Source organism: Equus caballus, chromosome 15 (assembly GCF_041296265.1).
Source record: "Equus caballus isolate H_3958 breed thoroughbred chromosome 15, TB-T2T, whole genome shotgun sequence".
Classification (NCBI taxonomy): Eukaryota; Metazoa; Chordata; class Mammalia; order Perissodactyla; family Equidae; genus Equus; species Equus caballus.
In genome coordinates, this window is record NC_091698.1 from 68013238 (window position 1) to 68034483 (window position 21246).

At 37.8% G+C, this 21246-nt stretch overlaps 2 protein-coding genes across 3 annotated transcripts in view; one reads left to right on the forward strand and one right to left on the reverse strand.

Moving 5' to 3' along the window:
• Positions 1-2711: 2711 nt before the first annotated feature.
• Positions 2712-12864, reverse strand: CRIPT (CXXC repeat containing interactor of PDZ3 domain). Its single transcript, XM_003362995.5, has 5 exons — positions 12473-12864; positions 10393-10458; positions 9589-9643; positions 5793-5896; positions 2712-4940 (listed from the first exon to the last, which is right to left on the reverse strand). Exons 1-5 carry the CDS (start codon positions 12486-12488, stop codon positions 4876-4878), a joined length of 306 nt encoding a protein of 101 aa, XP_003363043.1. The 5' UTR covers positions 12489-12864; the 3' UTR covers positions 2712-4875.
• The window catches only part of PIGF (phosphatidylinositol glycan anchor biosynthesis class F), a 32461-nt gene continuing 23915 nt past the window's right edge, over positions 12701-21246 (forward strand). The window contains exons 1-4 of one of the 2 annotated variants that reach the window (XM_001498796.5): positions 12701-12826; positions 14555-14803; positions 15566-15657; positions 16725-16841. In XM_001498796.5, coding sequence (XP_001498846.1) covers positions 14576-14803; positions 15566-15657; positions 16725-16841 — 437 coding nt within the window. In that variant the 5' untranslated portion in view covers positions 12701-12826; positions 14555-14575. Of the gene's footprint in view, positions 13345-14554; positions 14804-15565; positions 15658-16724; positions 16842-21246 lie in introns of both variants that reach the window. The other variant, XM_005600003.4, reaches the window with a different exon arrangement.

The following is a 21246-nucleotide window of genomic DNA, read 5'->3' on the forward strand; positions in this document are numbered from 1 at the left end:
CTTGTTTATCAGCAAAGATTTTGGAACCAATAACAGCAGTATGACTAGAGATGAGAAAGAAGAGTTCCAATAAATGTTAGCTGAATTGAAAGAAGTATTTAGTACTATTTGCTCATTTGCAAAATTTATCTGGGAGGCAGCAGATACACAGAAGTTTCCAAGCTTTTTTATTCTGTAATAACAGACTGATGGATGACATTTATATGTGTAATTCTTCTGTGGACTAACCTAGATTTTTTTTAAAACTTAGAATTATTTTTAATTACAAAATACATGACCAATATTTAAAAAATGCAGAGTTTTGCAAATGAGTAATTATACTGATGATGTTAGGAGCCAGAGTTTTCACTGTGGAAGATCCAAATATGGAATGGGGAGAGGCAAGGAAGAACCCTGCAGGGTCGGACTGTAATTGGAGATATCAATAAACTTGTGATTTCTAAGATATATGTTTCCTACCTCTTTCTGTTAAAGGGGCCTAGAGGCAATGACAACCCAGCAGCCCTGGATCTTAGTATCTAAACACTGCTCTCCACTAAAAGAAACTAGAGATCTTTGGAGAAATGGCTGATTCAAGGGCTGGGTGGGGAAAAAAAAGAAACCCACGAGATAAACCAGAAACATCTTGTGCTAGAAAGTAAGGAATTTCTCAAAGAATGGTAATAACACGTCAAAAAGACCCAAGAGCCAGCTTGAAAGGTCTCCCACTGGCCAAATATGGGACAATTTGACATCAAAACAAGTGAGAGTAAAAGACTGAATAAAATAGGAATCCATGAGTTCACACTAAGATAAGCTGAAAAAAGAGAAAGCTTTTCCTTAAGGTAGAATGCCAATTAATAAATGTAAAAGGAATGACAGAATTGGAAAACCACCATCTGGTAACCATCAAAGTAACAATTAATTCAGTCAAGAAACATCACTGGATGCTAAAGTGACTGTGTGAAAGTTTGCTGAGAAACAGTGTATTTATAGTCTCAAAGTATCTCCCTACAAAATGCTTAATAGAAAAAAACTGAAACCACAGTGGAGAAATCTAGCAGAACCACCTAAAACAAGCGATCAAAACTAACATCTTGTAATGGGACAACCGACATCGTATGACACACTGAAAAGGACACAGCATCTCTTCTACCTGCCAAAAATGCTTAAATTCAATCTAATCATGAAGAAACACCAGAAAAACTCAGATTAGGAGATATTCTATAAAATAACCAACCTATGTGTTTCATGACCTTGACATTTTTGAAAGACAGATTTAAGAATTGTTCTAGATTAAAGGAGACTAGACACATGACAACTAAATGCAACGGGTTATTCTGGATTGGATCCTAGACCAGTCTTTTTTTTTTTTTTTTAAAACAAATGGCATTACTCGAAAAATTAGTGAAATATGTGAAAGGTTAGATAATAGTATCGTACTAACGTTAATTTTCTGGTTTTGATAATTACGCTGCAGTTACTTAAGAAAATACCTTTGTTTTGCGGAAATACACACAAGTATTTGGAGTAAAGAGGCATCATATCTGTAACTAACCCTCAAATGGTCAGAAAAAAAAGCATTTATTCTATACTGGTAAGTAGATAGAGAAACCTCTTACACAGATTAGAATGACAATTAATACAGAAAGAATGATCTAGTTAGAAACTTATAATTTTGCAAACATCAAAGCATGCTAAATCAAGGAGGGGCAGGTTTGATGAGGAATAGAATATCAACATAGTCTCAAAATTTCTCCTCACAAATTATCCACTAATCACAAAAGGAAAAACAGTAACTATACAGTGGAGAAATTGGACAAGATCTGACCCAAGCAATCAAAAGAACATCATCAATGAGAGGCAAAGGGACATTCTGTAAGTCTGGATTTGACACCAGGGCACACATCACTCATAGTATCTCAGCCCACAATGTATAACCCAAATCTAACCATAAGGAAACACTGGAAAAACCTAAACTGAGGAATATTCCTTAATTTAATTGCCCTATATTCTTTAAATATATCAATACTACAAAACACAAAGAAAGGCTGAAAAACTGTTCCAGATTAAAGTGTCATGCTAATGAAACATGTGAGCCTGGACTGGATCCTGTAGCTGAAAAAAACATTACCAATGGAGCAACAAATGAAATCGAAATAGGGACTATAAATTAGATGAAAGTATTGTACCAATGTTAAATTCCTGAATCTGATAACTCTATTTAGTATGCCTGAGCTTATGAAGTACATATATAGCATTAAAGGGTAAAGTGTATGTCTGCAACGTACTTGCAAATGGGACAAGGAAAAAATATATAACACGAGACAGAAAATGGTAAAGCAAATATGAGAAACATTTAAAAAGTCAAAGTGCAGAAAAATGTACGTATTTCTTCTGCTTAAAATTCTCAAAACAAATATATACACTTAAGTGAAAGTAACTATACATTTCTAGGATACTAAAATTATCAGTATTCCTGCTCCCCCAGATAAGGGAACTTGAAGCTAAAAAGTATTATGTGGCTGGCATAGGCTGTAAAGAGTTAAGTCTCTTTTCTCAACCCTCAGTTCCATTCCACAGAAAAAGACTACTAATAGCTTTCAGATGCTTTCTATATGTATATACATATATAATTCTTACTTCATTTTGATGGGTGCATATTCAAATGAATGCACTTAAGAAGCATTTTATTGGTATTTGTTTCTAACATACATATTTTATAAACACAGTTTGAGATTTAAAAAAGTTTATTTCATCACTTATACATTTAGTTTGATAAAAGCTGTTTGGCCTTAATTCTGTCATCTTTTGTTAGTTTGTTTTTATGCCTTCTTTTAAAAAATATGTTATGTTCATGTTTGTTTTGGGATTTTCTTTCTCATCTAATAACTTCCACTCAATTTATGGCAGTCATATCATTATTTCAACAATATGAAGATTTACAATAATTATATTCTGTTCTGAGGTGTAATACTAACAAAAATCTCCCCAGGAGAACTTGAGTCTGGCCACTGGATCACTTATGGAAGGAAGCTACTTAAGGCATGAACATGAAATATAAGCCAGGGAAGTCCAGGTCCCAGTTGATATCGAAGAAATGTACTCTTCCAAAGTTGACCAACCCAACTTTTACTGGTTCTGGGCCACTCTCTGACTGGGCCCTATTATAGGTTGTCCCCTGTGTTGATTTTAATTTAAAATCCCAAACTGATTAAAGCATGAGAAGATACTTCTTGCCCTTGGAGCTATTGTTGTTTATTATATTTTGTATTATCCTTGTGATCTTTCTGGATATGAATAACAATGTAACCTAGAAAAACACTATTTAAAAAACCTTATAAATGAAACTTGAAACTTTACTTTCATACTTTTAAAACAAATAAAAATCAATATCTATACTATGTATATCATCATGTTATCTACTCTATACGTTTTATTTGTTGTTAGTGCCGTCAAGTCATTTCCGACTCCTAGTGACCCTGTGTACAGGAGACCTGAACCCTGCCTGGTCTTTTTGTGCCATCCTCTCATCTTCCTGCGCTGTATCAGACAATGCTCCCCTGCTATTCATAGGGTTTTCATGGCCAATTTTTTTGGAAGAGGCTGGCCAGGTCCTTCTTCCTAGCCTTAGTCTGGAAGCTCTGTTGAAACCTGTCCACCATGGGTGACCCTGCTGGCATGTGAAATACCAGAAGCATAGCATTTAGCATCACAGCAACATGCAGCTACCACAGTATGGCAACCAACAGACGAGTGGTGTGGTTCCCTGACTAGGAAACAACCGGGGCCGCAGCAATGAGAGCACTGAATCTTAACCCCCAGACCACCAGGGCTGGCGCACATTTTATAGTGATATGTGTTTATACATACTGCACTTGGCAATAGGGAATACTTTTTTGGTCTCCCATAGTAGGATACAGGTTTCAAAAGCCCTGAACCTCTGAAGGCAGCACAAAGCACAAGGAGAATCTTTGAAACCTCAAGCAGTCTTTCAACAGTCTATATTACATTTATATATATATTTTAAAAAAAGTCAAAATGTTTGCTTTGTTCTATTTATTTCTTTTTTTTGGCAGGGGCAAGGGAAAAGGTAAAAAAAAAAGTTTGGTTTCTGCTTCAAAGAGCTTTCCCAAAGAGTGATGATTCATTTTCATTATACATCATCGTGGAGGAACAGTTCCCCTGGCTTTCATGACAGTTTGGACTCAAAGAAATGTGTGTAATATGTGTCTTTCTGAAATCCAGTGTATTCTTTTGGGCATATATGGGGTGTCCCTTGTGTTCTTGTCCTCATATGAAAGATACTGGCAATTTGGCTTCAAGAACAAATTTAAAAAAATCATAAATACAACTTGTGTTTGATTTGGGTCTGGGCTAATAACGAAGGAACAATTCAGTAACAATGGCCTCAGATATTTAAGTACTCAGTTAAACTGCAATTAATTAAGGGACTGCTGATTCTAAGAACTGTACAACCAACAAGGGAATGAAGGAAAAATTAAAAGTCTTGATGCCAAGATCAGAGTAAAATATCAATAATCTCCCTTTTGCAATATCTATAAAGTAGAAGAAGAGAATAATAAGAATCATATGAACAATAATAAATAAAAAGTGCATACAGTACTGGGAAAACATTTTTTTTGTTAAATTTGCCACTTATTCCAATTTGATAAGATGCTTGTAAGGAAAATAACAACTTATGGCAGAAAACTAATTATATTGTTGCTGTTCAGAACTTCTTGAGAGCAAAAGAATAATACCAATTAACTTCCGTGGTTTAAAGTTAATTGTCTTAAAACATGTTATTTTGTAACCTGAACAACTATGCTATGCCTTAAAAATTCAAAACAAAAAGTAAAATCATATAGAAAGGCAAAAACTTCATTAATACATCTAGACAGATGTTTGCTTATAGTTTTTGGTATCCAAAACTTTTTTTCCACACATCGCACAGATACCTAAAACAAAGAAACAAAAAAAAAAATGTGAGCAATCAAATCGTAATACCAACTAATAATACCAATCAAACATCTAATACCAATGGTTTGATTTACTTAAAGCACTCCTGAAGCTTAAAACATAATTTAACAGCATCAGAAAAGAGAAAAAGAAAACAAATATATAAACATATTTTTGTGTGTGAGGAAGATTCACCCTGAGCTAACAACTGTTGCCAATCCTCCTCTTCTTTCGCTTGAGGAAGATTAGCTCTGAGCTAACATCTGTGCCAGTCTTCCTCCACTTTGTATGTGGGATGCCTCCACAGCATGGCTAATGAGTGGAGTAGGTCTGCACTTGGGATCCAAACCTGTGAACCCTGGACCGTTGAAACGGAGCACATGGAACTTTACCCACTTGGCCACAGGGCCGGCCTCCAAAAACATATACTTTTTTTTTTTTTTTTTGAGGAAGATTAGCCCTCAGCTAACTACTGCCAGTCCTCCTCTTTTTTTTGCTGAGGAAGCCTGGCTCTGAGCTAACATCTGTGCCCATCTTCCTCTAGTTTATACGTGGGACGCCGACCACAGCATGGCTGCCAAGCAGTGCCATGTCTGCACCCGGGATCCGAACCAGCGAACCCTGGGCCGCCGAGAAGCGGAACGTGCGAACTTAACCGCTGCGCCACCGGGCCGGCCCCAAAAACATATACTTTTAACTATGAACAAATTCTAAGTTTTATTTTGCCTTACAAAAAAGAACGTTTGACTAACAGGACTTATGAAAGGCTACTCCTTTTCTATGTTATCCAAATCAGTACCAAAAGAAGTAGGTTTGAAATAAATAGAAAAATGGTATTAAAGGAAACTTACCCTTTTTGTAGGCACAGCCCTGGCAGTAATGAGAACCCGGTTGGTGCACAGAACTTTTACAAATTCTGCAAGTGGAGAACTTATTCTTTCCATATGGATCAAATCTAGAGATTTTTTTAAAGGAAGAAAAATGTATAATACGATAGAAACATTCTTAAATAATCTTTTAAGGAACAATAATAATAATAATAATCTATAATTATTTTATATATAAAAATATATAAAATATATATATTTATTATTATTAAAATATATAATCTTAAATAATAAACTTAAGCAACAAATGGGATTAATCCACGCTCTCTGTTCCCACTATCAAACTCTACAATTGATAGGCAGGGCATTCGTCTAGCTGGCTACTCTCTTAACATGCCTGCACACCTCTGCCCCTTCCACGTAAGCTGTATGTTTATAAAGAGTCAGTTGTACTTAATCCCCAACCTGTTTATATCAGTTGTATTTGGCATCTATTTGTGTGATAAATTAAATATCAAGGAAAGTGAAGAAATGTGGGTGCAAAAAGAGTGATTGATTCTATTAAAAACTAAGTGAATGCTTTAGGATGACTAGATAAGTATGAATCATTAAAATTGCTATTGAAATAGGTATGGGTAAGACAATTGTTAAAAATGGGGGGAAAATCCTAAGTGGAAACACTTGGCCCTTTGCAGCATCAGTTCTTGTTCCACTTTAAAGATACCGGAAATGTATATTCTGGTTATGATTTATGTGAGAAAATGATAACTCTTATCAGTAGGCTCATACTCAAAAGCCCTGTCTCAATGCCGAATGACCGATAAATGCATGAGCAGTTATGTGCTTTAACTCAAAATAAGGTATGAGTATCTTTCAATGATTGCCTACTTTCACTGACATTTTCAAATAGCTGATCCAATCCCTTTGGATAAAAGGGCTTCTACTACAAAACAATGCCAGCTTACAGTAACTGGAGGGCAAAATAACTTTAGCGGAAATACTTCCCCCTAAATTGGCAAGAAGTTTTTGTCATGATACTCACGTACTGAATACCAACACTATCCTACACCTGATTTCTTCTCTTGGGGTACGACAGCTCATTTTCAAAAGTTAACTTTTCTAAACCCAAAAGAATGTCACTTTACTCCCCACAAAAGAAGACAGACACTACTCTTCCTTTTAATAAGCTAATTTGTTTGGACCTGTATGTCTGGAGATTACTTTTTCTTAAAACCATATTTTATTCTAAGATGCACATCTTAATATCTCTGAACTCTTACAATTAATTGGCAGAGCTTTTTCTTTCTTAAAGTAATAATGCATCTTATAAATTTTGGTCTCTTAGATTCAACGCAATACAGTAGTACATTTTCCAAAGTGAGATATTTAGACTACTCAAAAGTAATAGCTACTTATTAATGATACCTGAATAAGTTTGAGAGCATAAAGGAACTGGAAGTATCTAAAACTGTACAATCTGTAAAAATAACTACTTAGTCAATAATAACTGAATGGTCTTAGAAGACATCAATAAATCAGTCAACAATACACAGTGTGATGCTGCACTGAAGATTAAGTCTACTGTGCTGTTTTATGTAACTATTTAACAAGCACTTTTATGTGCCAGGCACTGTATGTAGTAAAAGCTTTATCATTATTATTACTATTTCCAATCCTTGGGGTGATGTCATGAAACAGGTATTTATTTATTCAGCAAATACATACTGAGTGCCCACTCTGTGCTGGTTACTGTTCTAAATACCAAAGGTGAACGGGACAGACAGAGCCTCTGCTCTCATCAAGCTGACATTCTAGCCTGAGGAAACTGAGAATAAGAGGAAACAAGTACGCTTTTCAGATAGTAGTATGTGTTGTAGCGAAACTTTAAACAGGATACCGTGGCAGACATGAGGGGAAGGAAGAAAGACATTAGTTTAGATGCTGGTTAGGGACCCTCGCTGAGCAGGTGACATTTCAGTTGAGATCCAAGTAAGAAGAAGGAGCCAGCTACGTAAGCTCTGAGGGATGAGCTCCAGGAGGAGGGAGCAGCAAGCACAGACCTCTTCCAGTGGGAGTGGGTTTGGCATATCTGATGCAGGAGTTGGTATAATAGGAAGTCAGAGAGGTGGGAGGGGCCAGATCACAGAGGACCCTGTAAGAACATGCTAAGGGGCTTAGATTTTATACTATGTAAAAAAGAAAACCAGCGGAGGCTTTTGAGTAAAGAAGTTACATGTCATTTAAAAGACCACTCTGCTTACTATGAGATTGAACTACAAGGAACTAAAGAGGAAGCAAGGAGAGACAAAGTTATGACAGTATCCAAGTAAGAAATAACAGTGGTTTGGAATAGGTAATAGCGGCGAGATGGACAGAAGCAGGTGGATTCAGGTTATATTTTGGTGTTAGAGCCAAAGAACTTGCCGATGGAACGGGAACTGAGGGAGAGGGAGGAAGCAGTGAGGGATTCTAGCTTTTGGGCTCACACAACTGGACTGGACAGTGGAGCAATGATGAGAAGACTGTGATTAGACGACTGCAAGAAAAGGAGGCTGCCTGTTCAACATCAGATCGGAAAAGTCAGGTAGGTAGCTGCACATACGTTCGGAGCTCAGAGAAGTCAGGACTGGAGATATACATTTGGGAGTCATTAACATACTGTTTGAATTTAAAGCCAGTGGACTAAAGTCACTGGAGGAGAGATTATAAATTTATAAAGAGCAAAAAAAATGTCTAGGATTGAGTCCAGAGGCACTTGATTGAGAAGCAACCACCAGTGAGAAAGGAGAGTGTGGTGTCCTAGAGCCAAGAGAATAAAAGGGTGTAAAAAGAGTCGTGTTAAAAGGTTAAGTAAGGTAAGAATAGAGAAGTGGCCATCAGTTTTAAAGGTCGCACGTGATCTTGACAAGAGCAGTTTCAGGGTGTGGTGGGGATAAAGGCCTGACAGGAGTGGCTGAAGGAAAGAATGGGACTTAAGGACAGTAAGAATGTATGTAGATAAGGCTTTTGAAAACTTTTGCTGTGAAGGGAAGCAAGGAAATGGGGTGGCAGCTGGAAGGGTCCATGGAATCTTTACAACAGGATATAATAAAGCATAGTGTCAAAAATTATTTTTAAGGTGGGAAACATTTTTTTTGTTATTTTTTTTTGCTGAGGAAGATTAGTCCTGAGCTAAGATCTGTTGCCAATCTTCATCTTTTTTTGCTTGAGGAAGATTAGCCCTGGGCTAACATCTGCGCCAGTCTTCCTCCACTTTATATGTGGGTCACTGGCACAAGACAGCCGATGAGTGGTATAGGTCCACGCCTGGGATCCGAACCCATGAACCCAGGCCGCAGAAGTGGAGCTCGTCAAATTCAACCACTATGCCACAGGGCCGGCCCCAGGAAACATTTTTACTCCCATTCTCACATGAAAAAGTAAAGTTCAGAAAAGCTAAGAAACGGGCTTAACTTGCTTAAGGTCACAGAGCTAGACAGTGACTGAGTCTAGATTCAAATTTAGGTCTGATTCCAGAGCTTATGATCTTTCCACATTTCTCTCTGCCTCTGATTTATAGGATAATTAAGAACTAGAAAAATATAAGTCATGTTTTCTGGTGAAATTATAAAAAGAATAACACTAATATCCTCATATATTAATACAGTAAAGAGGAACAGGGTGAAACCAGCAGGTTATGACAGATACCCTGGTTTTGCTAACTAGGAACTACCTAATTCGGTTTCATCACAGTAGAATGATGCATGGCAAATTCACGCCAGTACGCTTAATATTAAAGAGTGGAAATTTATGACTGCTCTATAGATGCTCCTTTACCTACCTTGCTTTTTTTGAGGTCAAAGCTTTATTTTCGTTCAGCTTTCTTCCACCACTTTCTATATCAAAATACAATGTATTTTAGTAGGCTATTTCCACACATTTCACACATAATATATGCATATAACATTTATCAATTAGTTAAAAATGTAATTTTTTGACCTCCTACCAATAGACCAGCCTATATCAAAATTATCAAAGATCCTATTTAGCAGCCAGGTTCTTAAAACACTACTTAAGAAGAAAAGAATTATTTATTAGGAAAACAATAAAAAAATTGGATAAAATGCAATCATGTTATTTCCCAGACTCAAAGTAGGACTTTAGGAATGGATCTACATTTAATCTATCTAATGAAAATCTGGAGGTCACTACTTTGGTGCCATACACCTTGAAAAAGTATTTTTTTTCCTTCCCTTTGAAAACATCTTCACTGTATTTAATGATTATGAAGGTGAAAACATTTAAACAATTTCTTCAAGAATATAAAAATCAGGTGAGAAGAGGGGGAATTAAATACCAACTCCAATTAAGCTGAATCAAATTAATTACTATGATATACTCATTGCTTGAAAATCATTTAATTACTTTGCTGTCTCCCATCTACCAAATTAGGAACCCCAACATGTAACTGAGAGAACTAAACAGAAGATACTAAATTGTTGGGGGAATCCAGTATTCTTTAATGCTTAATAGATGAAATAGTTTGTACATATAACAACGTTTCATTTTACAAATAACATAAAAGCTAAAACATTTTCCCAAGAAGTATTTGATTCAATTTCTGTGTTCCAAAAGGAAAAAATACCTGTGGTATTCCTTGCACCATCTTTCCAGGTATCTGGAGTGATAACAGTACCAAGTTTCTTTTCACCTGTTACAATAAGACAGTAAAAGCAAAGGGAATTAGTATTTACTGTCTAATAAATACACTACATTGTGCTTAAAATTCACAATGGTAGCAGCAATCACATTACAGTAGGAGCCTGTTAACGCTGGGGTCAGGGCCAGTGAACCGAGACTTAAGATTAACTGTGGGCAATGGATGACTGACTCAGGAAAATTTGTAGGATAACAGTATGGTTTATAATAGGCTTCCATGTACATGCATACTTTAAACAAATCTGATAAATCTATTCATTCCATAAATATTTACTAAGCATCTATGATCTATAAACCATTGTGCAAAGTACAGAGAAAAGTAAAGTGATAAATCAGACAAAGCTCTAGACTTCAAGGAGTTTACAGTACACTGATATCTCTAACAGTAGTCCTGAGGAGGGACGTGAACAAGATGAAACTGCACACAAACCTTCTGTATATCCACTTTTTTACAGACTCTGGTAAGAGTCTACAGCTTTCATCAGATTCTCAAAGGGCTCAGAGAACCAAAAAACGTTAAGAACCGTTCAACTAAAACATAAGCTAGAAAATAAACAGTATAATTGAGAGCTGAAATAAACTGAGAGCTAAAGAGCTAGGAGAAATTCCAGGGAGGAAGAAATAACCTTGGCTAGGGAAATCTAGGAAAGCTTTGTGGAAAAGGCAAAAGAGAGGGTTTGTGGCAAGGGGACTGTGAAGAAAGAGGAGGAAAGAGGATGAAGACAAACTAGATAAAGGACACAGGCTGGGGAAAGGCATGGGAAGCTCAGGGTACACACGGGCATGCAAGATAGTTTGGTTTGGCTGAAGTGCGAAGAGGGTAAGGGTTAGCGACAATCAAGTTGGAAAGATAAATTGAGGCCTTATTGTGGAGGGTCATCCTGAATGCCAGTCTCCAAATACAGAAACCCCAAATTATTCCCTGCACACTGAGAATTTATTAAAGTAATTCAACCACGGTCATTTTTTTACCTAATATAAGAACTGTTATTCAAACTCATGGGTGTCTGTGTTCAAAGTTTTATCTAGTAGGGGGATAGAAACAAAATGGATCATGTTAATTAGACAGTAATTGGATCATGTTAATTAGACAGTAATCAGCATAAGAGTTCTTGAAACCTTGTCACAGAAGAGCCAGATATGTCTAGTCTGAGGAAAAAGAGACATGGGGACGTGACAGCTATTTTTAAACATATAAACGGTTTGTGAGATCAAAAAAATCATCAGATATTTTTCTAGAAATCTCAAGGGTTGGCGCTAGAATCACTGAATGGCAATCATAGGGAAGAAAGACTTTTCTAAAAGATAGTTAAGTCTACACAGACTCCCTTGAAGGTGGTGACTCTCCTGCCCTCACCTCCATAAGGTTGGTATTCATGCAAAAGGCATTTAAGCAAATGGATGGAATATTGACTTAGAGCTGTTCGATAAAGTACAAGATGACCAGTTAAAGTCAAATTTCAGATTGAAAAATGATTTTTTTTTTTTTAAGTAATGAATATCCTAAAAGTCCTCTGGGACAAAGTACTTTCGGTAGTAAGGAGCGGCAAACAGCCAAGTCTCAAATACTGCATGGGACATCCTTACACTAAAAGTTATTCGTTGTTTACCTGAAATCCAAATTTAACTGGGCGCCCGGTATCTTTGTCTGCTAAACCTGGCTACTCTAGATGCTGTAGAAGTGACGGTTCAGACCCATTCCCACCTAAGGGTCTGTGAGGCAAGGGAGCCAGTCAGAAGCTGTTTGGGATGAGATCCGGGGTTGGGGGAAAGCAAGGGAAATAGACAAAGAGGTACAAACTGAGACCAACCTGAATGCAAAACATACACGACTATATGGTCGTTGGGGAGGGGTAAGGATGGTCAAAGGGCAGAGTAGGAAGACAGACAGGCTAGAATCAGAGCACTGAGGCCGCAGGCAAAACAAACAACGGGCAAAGTTCCCGGAGAACTCTAGTTAGGTTCGTCTAGCCTCCTTCTCCCGCAGAAGCAGCCTATTAACTCACATTTTTCGCACACCATCCTTCCGCGACGCTTCCCTTAGCCACAGAAGGAGCAGCAGCTAGAAAACATCAAGAGGACAGCCAGAGAAGGAACCCCCTTCCGGGTTACGAGAACCCACTTCCGGTCCCTCCGCCCTCCGCCCCGCCTATCCTACACCTGGAAAGCCGCGGGAGGAATAAACAGGAGCGGGAAGGCGGGGCTGCTTCCTTTGCCCGCCCCTCCACTTCTGCGATTGGCTGTGCGGCCTTGGGTCTCCGCCCCACAGGGCTGCGCCTGCGCGAGTCTCAGGGCGGAGAGTCGCACCTAATGGTGGGAGGTAGTATCCCCCGTTTCCCTTCCGCGGGCGGGAGAGTTAGGTAAGCTCGGGCGAACGCTCCCTGCTCGCGAGCCTCCCGGGGGTACGAGCAATCCCTGCCAACTGCCCTAGTAGCCGCGAGCCTCTGTGCCCTGGCCCGCCGGCGCCCCCGGCCGCCACTCTTCCGGCGTGTCCCAGCGGCTGCCCTGATGGACCGGCTCTCTTTGGGATCGGACTTTCTGTGTCTGTCCCTCCGTTTCTGCTGGGCTCCATGCCTGTGCTCTTTGATTATGCCTCTCAGCTCGTCCCCTGCTGTCCCCACGCCCGCAGGCTGAGGCTGGGGTAGAGAGTCTCGAGCGGCCCAGTTTGGGGTGGGGCTGCAGGTCCAGGTCCCGCCATTCCCGCGACGGCTCCTCTGGGAGCCGCTCAGAAGGGCCTCCTCTCCCGCGGAATGCCTGTGGACCCGGGCCGGGTCAGACCGCGGATGCCGAGGCCGGGGCCGTCTCGCCGGGCGTCCTCGCGGGCTCGCCAGGGCCTGACCTGCTGGTTGCTCAGGATTCAACAGACATTTAAGTTTGGGTACGCTCACTCTGCTAAGTCCAGATCCGCTGATGTCAATTGGGATTCTGAGGATGGCCCAGAAAAATGTCCAGAGGGGTGTCTGTTGAGACGATGTACTCTGGATCCCCCTCCCCACCCCTCAGTCAGCCAAGGATAGGACCTGTGAAGAACTTTGCCTTTCTCCCTTGCCATTCATTCTCTTCTCCACCCTTTGTGTTTATCTTTACGTCAAAGAGACTGGGTTTTGAAATGGCTTTGGCACTCGGGAGCTTGGAACGTTTTACTTGTTTCCTAACCTGTTAGCCTCTTAGCCTGTTTCCTTATCAGTAAAATATTTGCGTTTGAAGATTGTGGTGTGAATTAAACGAGAGCTGTTAGGATAAGGTCTGGGCTTGCCCTTTGGCGTTAGTGGGCGCCCCCTCTCTGTGTGTGTAAAATATATGCTTTTTTTTTTTCTGGAGTATTCACCAGAATGTGAACTATAACTTTAATAAGGTCCTTAACACTACTCAGTACTATGTATGAGCTCTCTGTTTGGTAATTTATAATTAAATATATATAGAAAATATGTTTTTTGTCTATAGAGAGAAAGTTTTCTTCATTCTTCCATTCGTGCTTTACTTTTGATTGGAATATAGCACTTGTAACAGACATTGCCATTTTGGTATTTTTCTGGCACTGGGAAGCCTTAGTTTAGCATAATGTTCTTTGAACTCTGTTGATTACACCACCCATCATTTGAGTATTCAAGTGTGCACTTGGTGTCGCTTGACATTTGCTAGATGTGAACTACTGTGATGTTGGACAGGGGTCCACAATGGTAAGAGATGCCAACAGTTTAGCCATTCATGGGGTTTTTAGAATGCAGAGGTTATATTTCCAGCTGGGGGAGATCATTAATCCAGGCAGTTTGTTTTCACCTCTGTGATTTTGGCCAAAAAAAGGAAATTGAATTCCTTAATTGGTCGTAGCACATGACCCTGTTGCAGAAATGAGTCACAGGTATTTAAGAAATTAGTAAGTTTGTGTTTTTTAGGCCCCAAGAGCTATTTGTACCATATTAGTCTACATGCACATTTACACATATGCATCTTATTCTGAAACTAATACATTATTGCCCATAGAAAATTGACTTTGGTTCATGGCTTGTTTTTAGACGTTAGAGCATTTAGGATAATGGAAAAAGTCATTATTGCGTATCCTCTTTTCTTAATTTGTTTTTCATTAGATAGCCACTCAAGAAAACACCATGAAAGATACTGATATCAAGAGACTACTGTATACCCATTCTTTATGCATATTTTCAATTATCCTAAGCATCTTCATTCCATCATTCTTCTTGGAGAACTTCTCAATATTGGAAACACACTTGACATGGTTGTGCATCTGTTCTGTTTTTGTAACTGCCGTCAATCTAGTATTATATTTAGTAGTGAAACCAAATGCGTCCTCTAAAAGAAGTTCATTGTCATTCAAGGTAAGGCTTATTTCTTGATAATTGATTTTTAGATGGAGGTAGTGTTTCTTTTAATGGAAGAATATTAGTCAAGTAGTCGTTGGGTTATTTACAGTGAGTAAAGAGAACCTGTTTGTTTGTTTTTTTCTCCCAATCAATAGCCTTATATTTGCTGGAAGGCTGCCCACCACGTTCAATAGATCCTTGCCATGCATTAATTCTGGAATTAGGACGTCTTAAGTGGATGTTATAGTGTTGTGAACCCATATAGTCAAATTTTATATCTAACATACTACGACTTGGGGAATTATTTAGTAGTATACTTTTTTTGGTGCAGTTTTCCTAGAAATTTTGTCCTAAAATGAAAAAAATTATTGTAGTCATTATTTTCTGCAAATATTTCATGTATCACCACATAATAAGGACTGTGTTTGTGTGTTTTGTATCCTAGCACTCTGTTACTGGTAAATATTTTATAAATACTGATTAACAACGTAGCTCAATACATACCACACAACAGGGATGCTTTTTGACTCCAGTGTTGCTTGGGTGGGTGGATTATGGGAGTGATGCTTGCCTTGTAGGCCTTTTTACAGGGCTGTGTTGAGGGCTGTGTGTCTGACTGTGCACAGGACATGTGATCTGACTTCAGGATACCCAAATCCAGAGAACATGGGACTGTGTCACACATTGTGGGAATAAGTTGTGTTTGTAGGTAAAATGGAAGCATTTGCTGTTCTTTAGGCATTCTCTTGAGTCTTTAAATATTCATTTCTTTTTTAGGTAACCAGATTTGTGAAATGCTGTGTCTATTTTCTTATGTCTTGTTTCACCTTTCATGTAATTTTTGTTCTATATGGAGCACCACTAATAGAGTAAGTCTGAAATTTTTATCTTAAGGCAATTATATTTTAAAACACTCGTTTACTAAATGTGCTAATTCTGTGGGTGATTAGACAAAAAACCATGGTGTGTTTAATTAATGGGTCAAGTAAGGATACTGACACATTACCCTTCCTTAGCAGTGTTATTTTTTTAAAAAACAGTGGAATAATTAATCCATTAAATGCTCCTATTACCTAGCCTTCTGTTACCCAATCACATGCGGGGAGGAGGTAGATGAGCAACTGTACTATACCAGTAAATGTGAGGCCTTGGAACCTCTAAGGGAACTTATGTAGTGATATGTATTTAATTATAAGTAACATATCAGTTCTTAGTAAATATGATTCTGAAGTGCTTGAAAAGAGTTTGTTTTCTTAAGAAAAGTCTGTAGGCTCCTATATTTAATTACTCAATAAGCTAATATCTATAGTTTAAAGGTAAAATACAGTTTTATATGTATATATTTGTACATAGTTATATATATATATATATATATATATACACACTAATGTAACGGTTGTTCTTTTCTAGAGAGGGCAGGACAAGACCTTTGTAATGGGAAATGGTAGTTTCTGTTTAATTCATTTTAGAGTAGAATGAATCACTGGAGCAGTGGTCTTCCAAGTGTGGTTCTAAGACCAGCAGCATCAGCATTTTATCAAAATGCAAATTCTTCAGGCCTCACTCAGAAACTCTTGGGGTGGGACCCCACAATCTTCAGTTTATTCAGCTCTCCAAGTGATTCTGATATAAGCTAAAGTTGAACCACTGGTGTGTAAAGAAAGTTCCAGAGACTATTGTAGAAGAAGGTTAATTATCTAGAAATGGGGTTTCTTGCAATGGACAGTCTCAGTGTGCATCATAGGGTATTTAGCACTTCTGAAATCTATCATTAAAGCCAGATATTCGCTAGGTGGTTTTTTATAGCTTGCATTTCAGTAGTAAGATTATTTGTAGTCATCATTGTGGTAGGACTCAGGTTGCCTTTCAAAGTGAAGTATAAGAAAATATTTTTACATTTTTACTTTTTAAAAAATTAATAAGTTTTTTTTCCTAGGTTGGTGTTGGAAACATTTTTATTTGCAGTTACTTTGTCTACTTTTACTACTGTACCTTGTTTGTGTTTGTTGGGACCAAACATCAAAGCGTGGCTAAGAGTTTTCAGTAGAAATGGGTAAGTTTTAATTTTATATTCTAGTGATGTTTGAAATTTTAAAAACTTAATGAGGTATTTTTCTGTTCACACAGCTTGCTCATTGTTCCATGCGTGTTTCTCAGCCCTGTGTGGTTCTCGGAGGTGCCTTAAGTCCTCATTGCAATTGGGGTTTGGGGACAGGGACAATGGTGGTGTGTATCTGAGGGGGATTTAAGCGAGCAGGACTACAGGCACCTCCCTCTAGCAAGATCAGCTCTGCCTTTTGTTTGAAAAAAGGTTTCTGCTACCAAAAGAAAGCTTTGAAAACCACTCCTCGGGGTAATTTGTCACTGTGATAAAATTGCTCCCATACATCTTATAATGTAGAATTAGGGTCCACAATCTAAAAATGTTTAGTGTGACAACTATAATTTCTTGTTTAGCCTCTTTTGTGGTTAAAACAGCTGAATGCAGGCTTTACAGGATTTTATTTCCTTAGCAGTCATACGTATTTTCAGCTCAGCTAAGTTAAAATTTTAGCTTCTTGAAAGCTGTTGAAATGATTTGTGTCAGCAAACGTTGAGTCGTAACTAAGAAAACTAGAAGGTTATTTAGTGCTCATGATTTAGTACTATTTATCACCCAGCAGCAAAAACTTCTTGAGCATTACTCTATGCTCCGTGTTGTGCAAGATCTGTGTGGATTCTGAAGTGTTAGCCATGATTCTCTCCCTGAGGATTTTGCATGTTCAAGGGACAGGAATGAAATGAGTAAACAATATGAGACTAAAATTGTGTAAATCAAACAATAGGTGCTGTAGAACTCAGAAGAGTAGGAGACCACTGAAGCAATGGTGCTGGAGGGGGCATAATTTACAAAGGACTTGGATCAGGAGTATGAGATCTGTGAGACTAAGGGGAAAGGGAAAGACACCTTGTGCTGGGGGATGAATGAAAGCATAGAAGCTGAAATGAATGTGGTATTTTTGTTTGATCTGGAAGGGAACAGCCACAGTAGAGCAGAGGATGCATGCTGGGAGCTAGGCTCCATAAATTACTTTTTCTTTTTGAAAAGAGTACTGTTGGTTCCCCTTCAGAACCACCTTTGGATATTCATAAAGTCTCTAGAAAACAAAAGTATGATAATCATTGAAAGCTTTTTCCCACATTGTTACCGTGGTGTCCAAAATGGAATTATTTCTTTCAGCATTTTAGTTTGAAGAGTTTAAACAGTGAAAACTAGTTGATTTATCCAGCTTTGAATTCAGTTTCTGATAATAGCATTAATGGTATATTTGGGGGAGACACTGTCGTCTGATTCTACAGTTCTACTATTATATGGCATATTCATTCCTAAAAATCTCTGGAATATGCAAAATTGGGCAATAAAAACCATAGAGCCTATGGGAAAGATGGGATTGGGGCATAACACTCAAAAACTTCATCATTAGCACATAGAAAAGATAGGAACTCAATAAAAATGGTAGGACAGTTTTTATACATGTTAAATGGTTAAGGAATATATAAATATTGTAATACACATGGCACTTTTCCTTGGAAAAAACCTGAAATTTGCTTTTGGAAGCAGATGTGGGAAGGGTTACCTGTTGTGAGTTATTATGAAGTGGTAAAGGAGGGGTGTCTGAAATCTGATGGAAAGGTAAGGCCAAATGTGGAGGCTGTGGTTCATACACATGAGGGCAACTACGGCAGCTGGGAGATGGGTTTTTTAAATAGCATTGAGATATAATTCAAATACCGTACACTTCACATGTTTAAAGTGTACAATTCAGTGGTTTTTAGTATATTCACAGATATGTGCAACAATCACTACAGTCAGTGTTAGAACATTTTCATCACCTCAAAAAGGTATGGCCTCCTTCTCCTCCTTCCCCCAGCCCTAAGCAACTGCTAATCTACTCACTGTCTCTGTAGATTTGCCTGTTGTGGACGTTTCGTAAAAATGGAATCAGATAATAGGTGATCTTTTGTGATTGATTTCTTTCTCTTGGCATAATGTTTCCAAGGTTCATCCATGTTATGTGTATCGGTACTTCATTCCTTTTTATGGCTGAATAACATTTCATTATATGGTTGTATACCACATTTTGTTTATCCGTTTCTCAATTGATGGACTTCTGGGTGGTTTTCACTTTCTGCTATTATGAATAAACTGCTATAAACATTTGTGTGCAGGTTTTTGTGTGGATATATGTTTTCATTTCTCTTGGTTATATGCCTAGGAGTGGAATTGCTGGGTTGTAATAACTCCATGTTTAATCTTTTGAGGAACTGCCAGACTATTTTCTAAAGTGGTTGTACCATTTTACATTCCCTCAGTAGTGTATGAGGGCTCCAGTTCCCCCACATCCTGGCCAACAGTTGTTATCTGAGTTTTTATCCTAGTGGGTGTGAAGTGTTATCTCATTGTGTTTTTTATTTGTGTTTTCCTGCCAACAAATGATGTCAAGCATCTTTTCATGTGCCTTTTGGCCATTGCATATCTTCCTTGGAGGAATATCTCTTCAGATTCTTGGTTCGTTTTTTAATTGGGTTGTCTTTTTATTATTAAGTTGTAAGAGTTCTTTATATGTACTTGACAGAAGTCCCTTACCAGATACATCATTTGCAAATATCTTTTCCTTCTTTGTGGGTTGTCCTTTCACTTTCTTGATAGTGCCCTTTGAAGCACAAAAGATTTTAATTTTGATAAAATCCAATTTATCTATTTTTTTGTTGTTGTTGCTTCTGCTTTTAGGGTCATGTCTAAGAATCAATTGCCAAATTCAAGGTCATGAAGATTTATTCCTATGTTTTCCTCGAAGAGTTTTATAATTTTAGCACTTACATTTGGGTCTTTATCTGTTTTGTGTTAGCTTTTGTCTATAGTGTGAGGTAAGGGTCCAACTTCACTGGATAGCATGTGGCTATCCAGTTGTCCCAGCACCGTTTGCTGAAAAGGTTATTTTTTTCCTTTGAGTGATCTTGGCACCCTTGTTGAAAATCAGTTGATCTTAAAGACGTGATTTTATTTTTGGACTCTCAATTCTTGTGCCGTTGACGTATATGTCCATCCTTATGCCAGTACCACACTGTCTTGATTAGCTGGTAGATGTTTAAGGGGTGTGCATGTTTTGTGCATTCCTTGCCTGGTAGGTGCAACTGGATGTATTTTTTGTGTGTTCACTTAATGTTTCTCACAGAAGAAATCATTCATATTGTTCCCTAAAATACAAATCAAATTGGAACAAATTTGAATATTCAAAACAAGCCTTATAGCAGAACTGTGTATATAAATTCCTAATATTTTAAAATTAAAAATAATAAAACTTTAAAACTTAAGGGAAACAGAGAAACTATTCCTAGTTTCTCTTAGTAACTTACATGAATTTAATATGTAAGCATTTTTCTGGGCCTATGTTAACCCTGTTTCTAATTTAAGCCTGAACTATATCTGACAGTAATGCCTGTTAATTTCTGCTGGGTAAAAAAGAAAAATTTCATTTATTATAAAATTTGCCTTCTGAATCTTCTGAGATATGCAGAATAAATCTGTTGTCATCTTTTTTTCATACCTATCAGCATGTTATCCCTTCTCAGAAGGATCTATAACAAAAGTGAAACTAAAAATTATAGGAAGAAGAATACCAAATTCCAGCTAGCAGGCTGACAAAGATCCATTAGTTTGATAATACGTAGTGTAAAGGGTTTGGGTAGCTAAGTGCTAATGGGAATGCAAACTGGTTGAAACTCTATGAAGGGCAGTTTGCTAGTTATAAAAATTACAAATAGTCATCTTTGATCCAATGATCCTGCTTCTGGGATTTTATCTAAAAGATATACTTGCACACCTATAAAATGTTGAATACATAAGATTACTTGTTGAAGCATTGAAAATAGGCTAAATGTCGTTTAATAAAGGATGGATTAAGTTAACTTAATCCGCACTATGGAATACTATGCAGCTGTTTAAAAAAAAAACCAACTCTTTGTTTACTGATACGTTATTAAATGGAAGAAAGAAAAGTGAAGAAATGTGTATAGATGCAACCGTTTCTGTAAAAAGTTGGCCGGGGAGACTAGATATACCTGTATATCTTTGGAAAGATACATAAGAAACTGATAAAATATTGGTTGTCTCTGGAGAGGGGATCTGAGAAGCTAGGAGACAAGGTAAGGAGACTTTCCACTGACTACCCTTTGGTGTCTTTTGAAATGCAGACCGAATTAATGTACTCCCTAGTCAAAATGAAAATTATAATGAGTTGGATTTGGCCAATACTTAACTTACTTTCTGGCTTTTGAAAGTAAGGCCTGTGTTAAGAAGCTGTTAGATTTCTTTGGTCCTACCTAAAGTTCAGTAGACTGCAAAAATTATTCTAAAATTTCCAGCATACAACCAGAGAACAGTTCAGTTCCTAGAGGACTATGGCTAAAAATAGTCA

Coding starts and splice junctions, on each gene's coding strand:
- CRIPT (XM_003362995.5), bottom strand. Junction 9,644..10,392: donor TGGTGCAAGGAATACCACAG/GTATTTTTTCCT, acceptor ATTTTGATATAG/AAAGTGGTGGAAGAAAGCTG. Junction 4,941..5,792: donor GGGCTGTGCCTACAAAAAGG/GTAAGTTTCCTT, acceptor TCTTTGTTTTAG/GTATCTGTGCGATGTGTGGA.